The sequence below is a fragment of the Balaenoptera ricei genome, chromosome 5 (assembly GCF_028023285.1).
Source record: "Balaenoptera ricei isolate mBalRic1 chromosome 5, mBalRic1.hap2, whole genome shotgun sequence".
NCBI lineage: Eukaryota > Metazoa > Chordata > Mammalia > Artiodactyla > Balaenopteridae > Balaenoptera > Balaenoptera ricei.
In genome coordinates, this window is record NC_082643.1 from 78,630,081 (window position 1) to 78,642,872 (window position 12,792).

The 12,792-nt window shown below is 36.0% G+C and overlaps 1 protein-coding gene across 3 annotated transcripts in view; it reads right to left on the reverse strand.

Annotated features, from left to right (window-relative positions):
• Positions 1 to 12,792, reverse strand: part of WDR19 (WD repeat domain 19) — an 83,667-nt gene that overhangs the window by 26,516 nt on the left and 44,359 nt on the right. For all 3 annotated transcript variants that reach the window (XM_059923171.1, XM_059923173.1, XM_059923172.1), the window contains 9 exons: positions 12,377 to 12,536; positions 12,073 to 12,183; positions 8,342 to 8,451; positions 5,060 to 5,117; positions 2,947 to 3,087; positions 2,784 to 2,866; positions 2,139 to 2,222; positions 786 to 932; positions 325 to 449 (listed from right to left, as the gene is read on the reverse strand). In XM_059923171.1, the coding sequence (XP_059779154.1) occupies positions 325 to 449; positions 786 to 932; positions 2,139 to 2,222; positions 2,784 to 2,866; positions 2,947 to 3,087; positions 5,060 to 5,117; positions 8,342 to 8,451; positions 12,073 to 12,183; positions 12,377 to 12,536 (1,019 nt within the window). The remainder of the gene's footprint in view (positions 1 to 324; positions 450 to 785; positions 933 to 2,138; positions 2,223 to 2,783; positions 2,867 to 2,946; positions 3,088 to 5,059; positions 5,118 to 8,341; positions 8,452 to 12,072; positions 12,184 to 12,376; positions 12,537 to 12,792) is intronic.

Genomic DNA, 12,792 nt, shown 5'->3' on the forward strand with positions numbered 1-12,792 from the left:
CTGCATTTCCTATTACCTTCATCTTGGAACCTTGCTTTACCAGGTTCCTTGAGCAGTAGCAGGATTTGGGAAATCTGGCCTCTCGCGGAAGTCACCCAAAACACCTTAATTTTTGAAAATGGTCTTATAATTCCATCTCATCTTTAAGGTATAGTAGGGATCTTGAAATCTAACAAGTAACATATAGCTGGTGTGTGTGTCTGTGTATAAATGGTGTGTGTGCATGTCCTTGTGGATATACAAATCTGATCATTAGACCATAAGAGTCAAAGTGTTCCTCTGATAAAGTCTTTAAGAGGAATTAGGGAAAACAACGATATTTACCAATAATGTCCGCATAGATTTCCATTTTGTTGTGCTGCTGAGCCAGTGTGAAAGCTTCATTATTACATTTGGACATAACAAGAAACTGGATGGCAGACCCGTAGTCACCTAGCTGTAGAAAAAACCTGAAACAAAGTACTTTAATGAACTTGACTCATTTAAAAGAATTTTGTCATTTACAAAATAAGATCTTTTTCAACCAGGAGAAACCATTTAAAAGTAAAAATGTATTTGGTAAACTGCAGTTCTATACCATATGTTTATATTTGGAAAACATACTCTCATACGTTGACCACAACAAAGAGCCTTTGATTTTAAACACTTAGATATAATTAAAAAAAAAAAAACCCAAAAAACAGAATAAGTATTCCATTTGAATTGATTTATTTGATAAGAGGAAGCGGGGGCTCTCTTTTAAGGTTAGTTTTTGGAAGTCCAAAACTATTAATGCGTTATGTTACCGGGCTACCATCTTGGCTCCATCCAGGGACTGGGTTTCCCTGACAACACTGACGGCCTTTTCTGGATTGTTGAGGTGGTCCAGGTAGATGCGGATCACGCTGTTCCACTGTTTTGCGTTCTCATAAGCCACAACAGCTTCTTTGTATCTATAAGAGATACTTATTTCAGACAAACTTTCTTAACACTGTCACATTTGGGGGAAAAATGTCAATAAACGTTTGGGACACTTTTTTATTGACAGTGGTTGCTTATTTTTCTTGAACTTCTTCATTTTTTATCAGAAAGAATACCAGGAACCATTTCACTAAAATATGTACTTTTCAGAGGTTTGATAAACTAACAGTAAAATACCAATTTTACCGTTTTCTCATCTGAACCATATATATACAATTTTTTTACATTTTATTGTTTTTGTTAGAGTGGAAAGATTATAATAGTAATACAGGCTTATTTTAGAAAACAGAAAATAAGGAATTTTTCACAATTAGAGATATAGCTTAACAGTGATATATAAAATCATTGTGTGTTGACCTCTAGATGGAGCTCAAGACTTCTGTTCAGTCCCCATGAGCTCTCTAGCTCTTTGCATTTTAACAAGACATTTAGTGTATATCTCTTTCTTAAGGTTACTTTTCTAAAAGTAGAAGGAAGTAACCTTTAAAAATCTCTTAATACATATCGCTAAACAATTTTCTAAAGGCTTTAGAAATTTACAGTCTCATCAGTCATGTAAAACAAGTGCTTTTTGACAATATGGTTATTAGTTTAAAATAAATCTTTTCCCAATATGATAAGTTAAAATGATATACTGTTTGCTTTAATTTAATTACTGTTAGTGAGATAGAACTTTTTCACGTTTGCATAAAATATAATTTCATAACTGTATTTCTTCCTTGTCTTTAGCCCATTTCCTCCTAGTGCTTTTGAGTTTCTTGTATTAAAGTTCCAGGAAATATCTGTATATTCAGGATATCAACTATCCATTGCTATATTTTAATACTGTTTTATGGCTTAAACAGTATTCTTTTCCTCTGCATCTGTAAGTTATCGTCCTTAATAAAATGACTATTGCCTAACTTCATTTTCATGCCATATTATATCAAAATTTCAACTTCTAATATTTAACCCTCAAGTAAAAATGAGATTTTAGTCCATATATGAATACATAAAGGATTGACTGAGGTATATAAAAGTGTGGGAAAAATTTAATAGTCTGGCACTTCAAGCCAGGTGAGGAGTAAAGATATTTTCTGTCTTTCTGTGCTTTGCCTTTCTTAGAGGGTTGCAAATATCAATAGTTAATTTATAAAACATTCTTTTAAATTTGTATAAAATTGAGAAATTGTACAAACCTTCCATCTGCTTCTTTAGCTTTGGCATACTGCAAGTGAATCTTTGGAGAAGAAACATGAGGCAGAAGTTCACCAACTTTTGCCCTAGAAAGGTAGGTTTAGGAGAATAATATCAGCACTACATTTGCTCTAAAAGTAACTTCCTACAATCAGATATTAGTTTTTAGGATTCAAAAAACAGTTATCGTGATCTTTAAAAAATCTTGGCCTCCTATAGGTAAAAGATTTAATTTTTTTGGTAAACCTATTTTCATTTTGGAAAATATTTATGAATAAATAGTTTTATATGACGGCTGGCAAAAAAAAAAAAAAAATGCTCTTTCTCCGGCCCCCAACCCCACTAGCCCACCCTCTGTGGGAAAATGAAGGTTAGTTCATTAACTCTTTGGGGACAATAGGGCTTTTTTATTCTAGCAATTTATCTGATCAGGTATTTCCCCATATTAAACCAAGGAAATGTGCTGTTCTTTGGAAAAGAAACTATTAATGTGAACTCATCTAAAAAGAAAAAGAGGAGATGGAAGGAAGGCCCAGATAGAGGCAATAGTTGTACAGCTGGGAGGAGCAGCAAGAAAACCAGTGGGGGGATCATCGACACACATTCATTTCCACACCTGCTCAGAACAAATTTTAGCAATTTCTTACCAATTCTTACAGCGGATGTAAACAGATGCTGCTTTGTCATAGTAGAGACCTTTTTCATAGAGTTGAGCTGCTTCTGAAAATTGCTAAAATAATATGAGATTGTCAAAATACTAAATTTATTATGTACGAGACCACATGAATATTTATTCACAGAAAAGTCCACCTTCATATTCTCCAGTATGGCTCCACAGTCTCTTTTAAGGACCCTGCTGGGGTGCTTGAGGGCCAGGCTAACCCCTCGGCGGATGTCTCCCATTCTTATGGACATCTGGGCCACGCCAGCCAGACATACCTCATCATGTTCCTGAAATTAGAAGGCAAATAACTAATGAATCAGACCCTAACTTAAAATGATGTATTCTAGCCAAACAATTTAAATCTAAAATGAGCCCAAAGGTTATGGTTTACTTTCATTAATCCTTTTCTGGCAAATCTCAAGATTTTGAAATAACATTGAGTCTTTTTTTAAAAATCACCTGTTGTAAAGTTATATTTTTTTCTTTAGAAGTCTAGACCTTTTGTGCTCAAGACCAAATTTTTACTGCCCCTTTGTCATAATACCTTGCATCTCTTTGTATGTCTTCTTGGTATAAAATTTTATGTGAGAGGAAATATACTGGGCACATAGCATAAATGCTATGTATGAATAACATTAAGAGAGAAAATATTTATCAAACTGAAAATTTCTCTACTAGGCCTGATGAAACATAAAAACCTTTATTTATTTATTTTGTGATAGAGGAACTGAATTTTATATTTTATTTAATTTTAAATAACTTAAATGGCCACATGTGACTAGTGGTGACTGTCTTTAATAACACAATTAAGGACGAACTTAAATAGATGCAGCCAAACAAAGAAAATGTCAAAACCCCAAGAGATAAATGAACAAAGGATATAGTCAGGCAATTCATAAAAAAACATACAATTGGCCAATAAATAAATAAAACATGCTTGACTTCACTAATAATCAAACACACACAAAGTAAAATGAAATAACCTCTTTTTTTTGGCTGATCAAATTGGTAGAGATTGGTAGTGTTGAAAATGTGAGGGAAACAGACACTTTCCTACACAACTAACAGCTGGATGAATTACTACAAGTTCTTTTGGAGAGCAATCTAGCAGTATAAAAAATTAAAAGCACATGTTTTATGACCTAGAAATTTCACCTGTAAGAATATATCCTGCAGAAATACTATTTTAAGTAGCTAAAGATATATATACTAGGTAGAATATTCACTGTGGTGTTTTTGATAGAAACAAAACCCCAACTACAATATAATCAATAAGGGGGTGGATGAAAAAACCATGGTACATCCAAACAATGAAATTTTAGAAGCTCTTAAAAAATTAAAACATTCATAATGTATTGATTTGGAAAGACCATAAAGCAAAATGCTGCTTTTCACAGAATGGATTCTCAGTTGATCTTTGCTGAATGAATGGAAGTGAATGATTTCATTTTTAGTAAAAATCCCTATTATATACATATCTGTATGCTTAGCAGAGATTCTGGATGGAAATATATAAAATCATGAACAGTGGTTACCATTAAGGAGTGTGGATGGAGGAGAGAACGTTGGACTCTCACTTTGCAGGTTAACATACTTTGGTGATTTTTCAAATTGACTATACTGAAATTGTATTACTTTTGTAATAAAATGCTAGATATAATATAGAAAAGAAAAAGATTTTCAATCTTGACATCACCTAACTTAAAAATATCAATTTAAAAAAAAAAACATCAATTTTTATCACAAAATTTAGCTTCTTGAGCTAAAATTCTGGGATTGTCTGGGATGGGAGAATGGACTGGAATGGTGGGTAAAGTACATGCTTACCAGGTTCATCATAAAAGATACAGCATAAGGAATGAAATGGCAGAACAAACTTTTATGGACTGGGAATTCACTTTCAAAGTGGTTATTGAAACTTTTTAAGAGTAAAAGGAACAGCTTTATGAAAATCATAGCTAGCCTGTAACTGGGAAGGGATAAAAATCTTACTCCCAACCTTAATATGAAGCTCATAATTAGGGTGTAATGGGAAACATAGCTTTTTCAGACTGACAAAAATATTGTCAACTTCAGTTTTTAAGAGTTCTAAGTGTTTTAAAATGATTTAACCATATCCTTGCAAAGCTGTTAATGAACTGAAAAAAGGCTCACCTGCTATATAGGGAATAAATACAATGCAAATAAGATTATTTTTTAAAGGAAACTAACAATAAACCCAAAGGTAATTATGCATATCTTATCTTTATTCAAGGTTACCTTATTATCACCTGTTATTCCTTTCTCATAATGAGCCAAAGCATTTACATAATCACCCCTGAAAAAAAAATGTGAATTTTAATACACATTTAAGTATCTTATTTACATATACAAGATTTAAAAGATCAGCTGTCACTGAATTGCTTACGCACATAAAAGTTGTGATATACAACATTTATACATGCATTCTTTCAAGTGCAGTCCATTATTTTGCTACTTTAAAAATATTTATTGTAAACAGAGCTGCAATGAACATTTTGGTACATGACTCTTTAGACCGTGCGAAGACTGTAAGGTACTAACTTTGCAGTATGCTAGGCATTTTGGAGAGGTGCATTAAATTTTATGGGTCACTTTTGCTTAATTATCTCCTTTGGGGCACTAAAGACCATCATGTGACCATAAAAAAGAATGTTTTTTCCAAACACCCAATATTTATAAGTACAATATGTATTGAGAGAACCTGGGTAGAAATGAAGGAAAACACTGGGGATGACAGTATTAGGGGCCCTGGTTCTTATTCTGATAAGAAGTATTATACGTGAAATAAATCATACCACTCCCTATTCCCATGACCAATGCTAACATGGATCTGCATATCTAGAAGTCATATTTATTACCTCAATTCATTTTTATTGCTTGGAACAGAATGGATCAGTGATTTGCTTAAGATCCATTTGGAGATCCACTGTCCTCTGAGAAATCATCTCCTCCATAATAAATTAACCAGCTCTGAAAATGGCATTATTTGAGCTCCACCTTATCAGCTTAGACCCGTTATTCAACCTCTCTCAGCCTCACTCAGTTTCCTCATCTGTTGGTTACAAGGAATTTTCTGGAAGAGAAGCCGATTGAGAACTTTGTTTTGGACAGCCCAGGGCTTCACAGTCAGCAGTGTTCCTAGGTGGGAATTTCTAATATTTGGACCCAATTACATCAACACAGCTAGAGATGTCTCCTGATGGTTCCTCCTTCAGGAACCTGAGGTTTTCCTTGGGCAAACCCAGTTAGGAGATGCTAAATAAAGACTTTGGAACTCTCACTTTATTTTTATGGTATTTTAGTTCACTCACTTTATTATTATTTTGGAACTCTCATGTGGATCTAGCTCATTATTCTAGTGCCAGACTGGGGAGCTAAATCCCTCCCACAGGTGACAGACTGGTCCTGCTTTGATCTAATCAATGTCTTGGATGCAGAATAAAACAGACTGATGGAACTGAGCACAGGCCTAGGACCTTAGCATCAAAATCAGCAGCTGGTGGCTACTGGGATATCGGATGATGATGAGATATACTTAGTTCATTACTATTATCACAAGGGAAAGTCTCCTGATTTGGGGGGCTGGGTTGTGTATCTAGATCAGGGTCCAGGGGTCAGCACAGAAATAGCAGTGAAAGTTTTGGGAATTGGTGGCTTCACGGTGAAGTGTCGAGCAGAAAGGGTTAAAAAATATCAACAACATCACAGGCTTTCAACTGGCTCAGCTCATCTGACTGTAACGAGACAGTTTTTGAGGGTCTGCTACAAAAACTTTGATTCTCGGGCTTCCCTGGTGGCGCAGTGGTTGAGAATCTGCCTGCCAATGCAGGGGACACGGGTTCGAGCCCTGGTCTGGGAAGATCCCACATGCCGCGGAGCAACTAGGCCCGTGAACCACAATTGCTGAGCCTGCGCGTCTGGAGCCTGTGCTCCGCAACAAGAGAGGCCACGATAGTGAGAGGCCCGCGCACTGCGATGAAGAGTGGCCCCCGCTTGCCACAACTAGAGAAAGCCCTCGCACAGAAACGAAGATCCAACACAGCCATAAATAAATAAATTAATTAAAAAAAAAAAAAAAAACAACTTTGATTCTCCTGAAAGAAGAGACAATGGAAGTTTTCTAGATGGTTCCAGGGCTTACTTGGGTGTTTGTGCTCTGACAGGAGATGGTGGGTCATCTCCCAGTGTAATGACCCTTTTCTCTTTACTCTAAGACCCAGTTACTCTCAGGACAGACACGGAGGGCCTTGTCCGTTGTGTTATGTACTAAGATTCCTATTTGACCTTTTCAACATATGGATTAACTGTATAAGAGGCAGAAATGTGCCAAATTTAGATCAAGGTTGACTAAGAAGAAATAAAATCTCCAAAAAGTTTTTATTTGCAAAATGGAAAATTTTAAATAAGGTATCTTGGTTAGAAATGAAAGAATACTTTTGATGGAATAATTTCTACAACTATTATCTGTCAACATTCTCAATGAATCTAAAGTCTATAGAAAACAAAGTGGAACTATATAAAAATGTTTTTTTTAAATGCTAGAACCATATTTTCTTTGTTCAAAAAACAGTATTTTCCCCATTTTATAGTTTTTGAAATTGGAATGTATCCTATAATAAATGTCAAAAGGAATTGTCCAGTTGTGATGTAACTGCCATTGCACATATACCTGTGAACTTATATTTGCAAATGAATTATTCATTTTTTGTCTCTGCAGGTATCTGCATTAGTGGCATTAACCATGGCTGAGGGTGAGCTTACAGTTGGATCTTGAATGCCTCTAAAATTACACTTTTATGCAGCATTGAAATAAAAATGTATAGTCTGTCGATTAAGACTACTGACAGTTAAGACCATCTAGCAATTAACAGCACTAGAAAATTCTAAATCTCTCAGAATAGATTATGGCATTTTCAAAGGTAGGAAAGATCTGTGAAGCCTATTCATCACGCATCATGAAGGATTATTATTCAAGCACTACATATCCACCTGTGAAAAGTTTCTGGCTTGATTTTCAACATTAACTGTTGAATTTTTATCCATGTGCAATTCAATTTACAAAAGAAAAAGTACAAATTTAAGCAAATAGAAGTTGTAGAACAAAGCCTGGTATTTTTCGCCGTGCCTTGAAATCACACTGCAAATCCTCCAAGTGTTCAAAGAGGTCAAGGTCATGGGCATAGGTTAAGAAAAGCAGAGTCACCCCAATGTTTATGTGTAACTGTTGTTGGCCAAATGTGATTCAAAATAATATTCAGACTCTAAATATAGAAAAGGCTTACACCCAAACTTGACTTTGATGCTGAAAATGCAAGTGGATAAATACATGGATAAGACATCATTAGTTAGAATAAAACACTTTCTGATGTATAATTAACATGGCTTTTTCCACCTAAGAAGCAATTATTAAATCAATGGATTTAATTATTAAATCAATGGCCTTATAATGAACAGCAGTTTAGAATTGAAGATATTCAATAATTAGATACTGACTGAAACATATAAAAGACAAGTACTTACGTGAATTCAAGCTGAATAGCATATTCTTTTGAAATAAACGGTATTTGGTCTGGGGCTAAACGTTTTGCCAGCTGTAGAGCACTGTCCCAGTGCTGTAAATCCCTTCTCATCTATTAGGAAGAGAGAGATATTAATTTCAAATAGCAAACTATTCTGCACAGTCACCATACAGTTTTTAATAAAAGTGATTACAGATACTTTTTGTTTAAAAAATGAAACTTGGTCTTTCCAAAGACAATAAATTACTATAGCATACATTCTCAATGCAGGTGACAGAGCCTCCAAAAGGGTGAAAATTGGTTCTTGGGGACCAAAAACATCTTGGCTGTTACAATGGTTTGTGGCCCTCCAAAACTCAATCCTAAACAAAATCTTATTTTCTTTAGTATTTAATTTTTCTCCATAGGAAAAAATTACATTGAATTAAAATTAATTCAATCAGCTAAATTAAAATTAATATTTCTCCTTAGAGGGGAGATGATAAAGAAAAAGTTGAGAAATACTTTACTGTAGGAACTGATGTTATTTTCTGAGAAAATCTGAACCTATATCATGAGACGAATAGTAGCAAACGTAAATAAAACGTTAACGTGTCTTTCTCTCTGGCTCCCAAGGTCTTTTATCTGTGTCTGGTACATAATTCCACATAACAACTAACCATTAAAGATTAAACTATTAATTTTTTAGAGTTCATTCCTCACTTTATTCACTCTTTGTAAAGAATTAATAATGGCTAACATTTTGTAAGTGCTATTTTCTGCCAGGTACTGTTTTAGGACATTAGCCTATTTACTTTTCACAACTAGGCTTTTTGTAATGAGCTGCTCTTGTGCCCATTTTAGGGATCCAGAAACTGAGGCAAAGAGAGGCTAGTTTTGCACACGAAGTCTCAATGTTAGTGTGTGGCAGGGCTGGGCGGCAGGGCTTTGCTTCCAACCTCTTTACTTAGCTAACCTATCAGTCTTCAGAGTGAGGTTAAAGGAACAACGGGGTGCAATCACCTCTTTCCACTGGGAAGCCATCACCTTAAATCCTTTACAAATCCAGCAGCACACAAGTGTCCACAGCTAATGCAGAAGAGCTGGGATGACACGTTGCCCTCACTCAGTGCAGCCATGTTCCTACTTCAGTGCTTACCAATCCAAGTTCTGAAAATTTCTCAGGGTGTCCCCAGTGATCTCAAATAGTGTTGTAAAATTATCTAATTTTTTCTTAAAACAAAAGTAATTTAGTCCACTTAAAATTTAAAAATGAAAATTTGCTATAGAACAATTTGAAAAGAGAAGCTGTGAAATCAACAGCACATATGCTTCCCTCTATGTGGTTGTAGAAATGCGGGCTGGGGTGAAATAATGTGAGTGTCAGCAGCCACCATCTCTGTCTTTACAGCCCGTCAGGCACTGTTCCAAAAGATCTAATCTCATCCTTAAATCTTTACAACACCCTGTGGGCTAGATATTGTTATCCCGCCTTTAAATGGGATCTAGGGCACAGAGAGATGAAATAACTTGTCCAAGGTTACACAGAGCTGGGATCTGAACCCAGCCACGTCCGACTCTAAAATCCACGTTCTTAACCGCTACTCTACACTGCCACAGCTCTCTCCTTCCTTGCGCTGAACTAGGTCCTTCACTCCGTTCTGACCCTTCCCCTGCAACACTCACCTCTGGGAAACTAGTGATGATACACAAGCCTTAGCCCCCTCTTCATACACAAGAGAATTTCACATAATAAATAAAAGACAAACGCGCCTCTATTTTCCCATTTGGAAAATAGAGAAAATAATAGTATTATCTCACAGGACTGTTGTGAAGATTAAATGAATTAAAATATGTCAATGCTTAAAAAAGTGCCTGGCACGTGTGAGCACTCGATAAATGGTGGCTGTTCAGAGCTAAACCCATGCACCTATGGTCACCTTATCTTTGATAAAGGAGGCAAGAATATACAATGGAGAAAAGATAGCCTCTTCAATAAGTGGTGCTGGGAAAACTGAACAGCTACATGTAAAAGAATGAAATTAGAACACTCCCTAACGCCATACACAAAAATAAACTCAAAATGGATTAAAGACCTAAATGTAAGGCCAGACACTATAAAACTCTTAGAGGAAAACATAGGAAGAACACTCTATGACATAAATCACAGCAAGATCCTTTTTGACCCACCTCCTACAGAAATGGAAATAAAAACAAAAATAAACAAATGGGGCCTAATGAAACTTAAAAGCTTTTGCACAGCAAAGGAAAACATAAACAAGACCAAAAGACAACCCTCAGAATGGGAGAAAATATTTGCAAATGAAGCAACTGACAAAGGATTAATCTCCAAAATTTACAAGCAGCTCATGCAGCTCAATATCAAAAACACAAACAACCCAATCCAAAAATGGGCAGAAGACCTAAATTGACATTTCTCCAAAGAAGATATACACATTGCCAACAAACACATGAAAGGATGCTCAACATCACTAATCATTAGAGAAATGCAAATCAGAACTACAGTGAGGTATCACCTCACACCAATCAGAATGGCCATCATCAAAAAATGTACAAACAATAAATGCTGGAGAGGGTGTGGAGAAAAGGGAACCCTCTTGCACTGTTGGTGGGAATGTAAATTGATACAGCCACTATGGAGAACAGTATGGAGGTTCCTTAAAAAACTACAAATAGAACTACCATAGGACCCAGCAATCCCACTACTGGGCATATACCCTGAGAAAACCATAATTCAAAAAGAGTCACGTACCAAAATGTTCACTGCAGCTCTATTTACAATAGCCAGGACATGGAACCAACCTAAGTGTCCATCGACAGATGAATGGCTAAAGAAGATGTGGCACATATATACAATGGAATATTACTCAGCCATAAAAAGAAACGAAATTGAGTTATTTGTAGTGAGGTGGATGGACCCAGAGTCTCTCATACAGAGTGAAGTAAGCCAGAAAGAGAAAAACAAATACAATATGCTAACACATATATATGGAATCTTAAAAAAAAAAAAAAAAGTGGTTCTGAAGAACCTAGGAGCAAGACAGGAATAAAGATGCAGACATAGAGAATGGACTTTAGGTCACAGGGAGGGGGAAGGGTAAGCTGGGACGAAGTGAGAGAGTGGCATGGACATATATACACTACCAAATGTAAAACAGATAGCTAGTGGGAAGCAGCCACATAGCACAGGGAGATCAGCTCGGTGCTCTGTGACCACCTAGAGGGGTGGCATAGGGAGGGTGGGAGGGAGACGCAAGAGGGAGGAGATATGGGGATATATGTATGTGTACAGCTGATTCACTTTGTTATAAAGCAGAAACTAACACACCATTGTAAAGCAATTATACTCCAATAAAGATGTTAAGAAAAACAAAAAAACAAATACTCTTAAAATATACATCTTTGTCTATAAAATAAAGAAAGAAAGAAAGAAAGAAAGAAAGAAATGGTGGCTGTTTTTATTTGTATGCGTTTTTGTAGGTTATGGAATCTGTCCTCTCTGGACACAGTCTGACTTTAAATCATTTGGTAATGTTACAATACCATGCCTTTCATGGCCCCAGAGAATGCAGAGTGAAAATATTTCTGAAGTTAATGAATACTCAGGCATTCTGAAAGCTGAAGTCTGAATTCTAGGAGGGGGAAGGCATGTGGTATCTGGTGCTGAGAGATTTTAACTCTACAAAAGGTGAGAGCCTCTTTGCGTGTTTTCCCCCTCATTTGCTGCCATACCTCCAGGGCAGCAATGGTACAGCTGGATGCCAGGTACAGGTCCTGAGCCAGGTTGAAATCATTAGTAAACATGGCAAGATGTCCTGCCAAAAGATTGTAGTCCTCTATTCCCTACAAATAAAAGCAGTTTTAATGAGAAGAAATACAAGGGTTTTTTATTTAAGGACTGTACTTAGGAGGAAGTGGTAGTGGTCTATCGATTAATTTGTTTACGAGTTAGGTAAGAGTAACTGCAGAAACTTTAAATGTTTGACTAAACACCATTTAGATGCTAATCTGATAATTCCCATAAGATGCCGTTTACCTTTATTTGTTCCAAGGACATCACCATGCCAACGTTTCCAATTGTCCGATAAACACGGATTGCAAACTCCACTTCCATGTGGTGTAGACAAGCTCTGGCCAACTCATTCCAGGCAGCATGATCATTCAGAGTCTTGCACATTTCCCAAGCATCAGAAAACCTAGCAGGTGAGTACATAAGCTTAATCAGGGAGCTCTATTTGCCCCCTATGAGGCAATTTTCAGATTGTATATAATTTAATGTTATGCCCTAGATAAATTTTGCAGAAACATTTCTTAATCTTTCATCATTTTCAAGTGATGAAAAGCTATATAAACTTTTCTTCCAGTTTTATGCAGATGTTTTTTCTTGAACTTCTTGAATTAATCTGAATCTATTCTGTATAACCACCTTCCCTCATCAACAACTAATTCTGT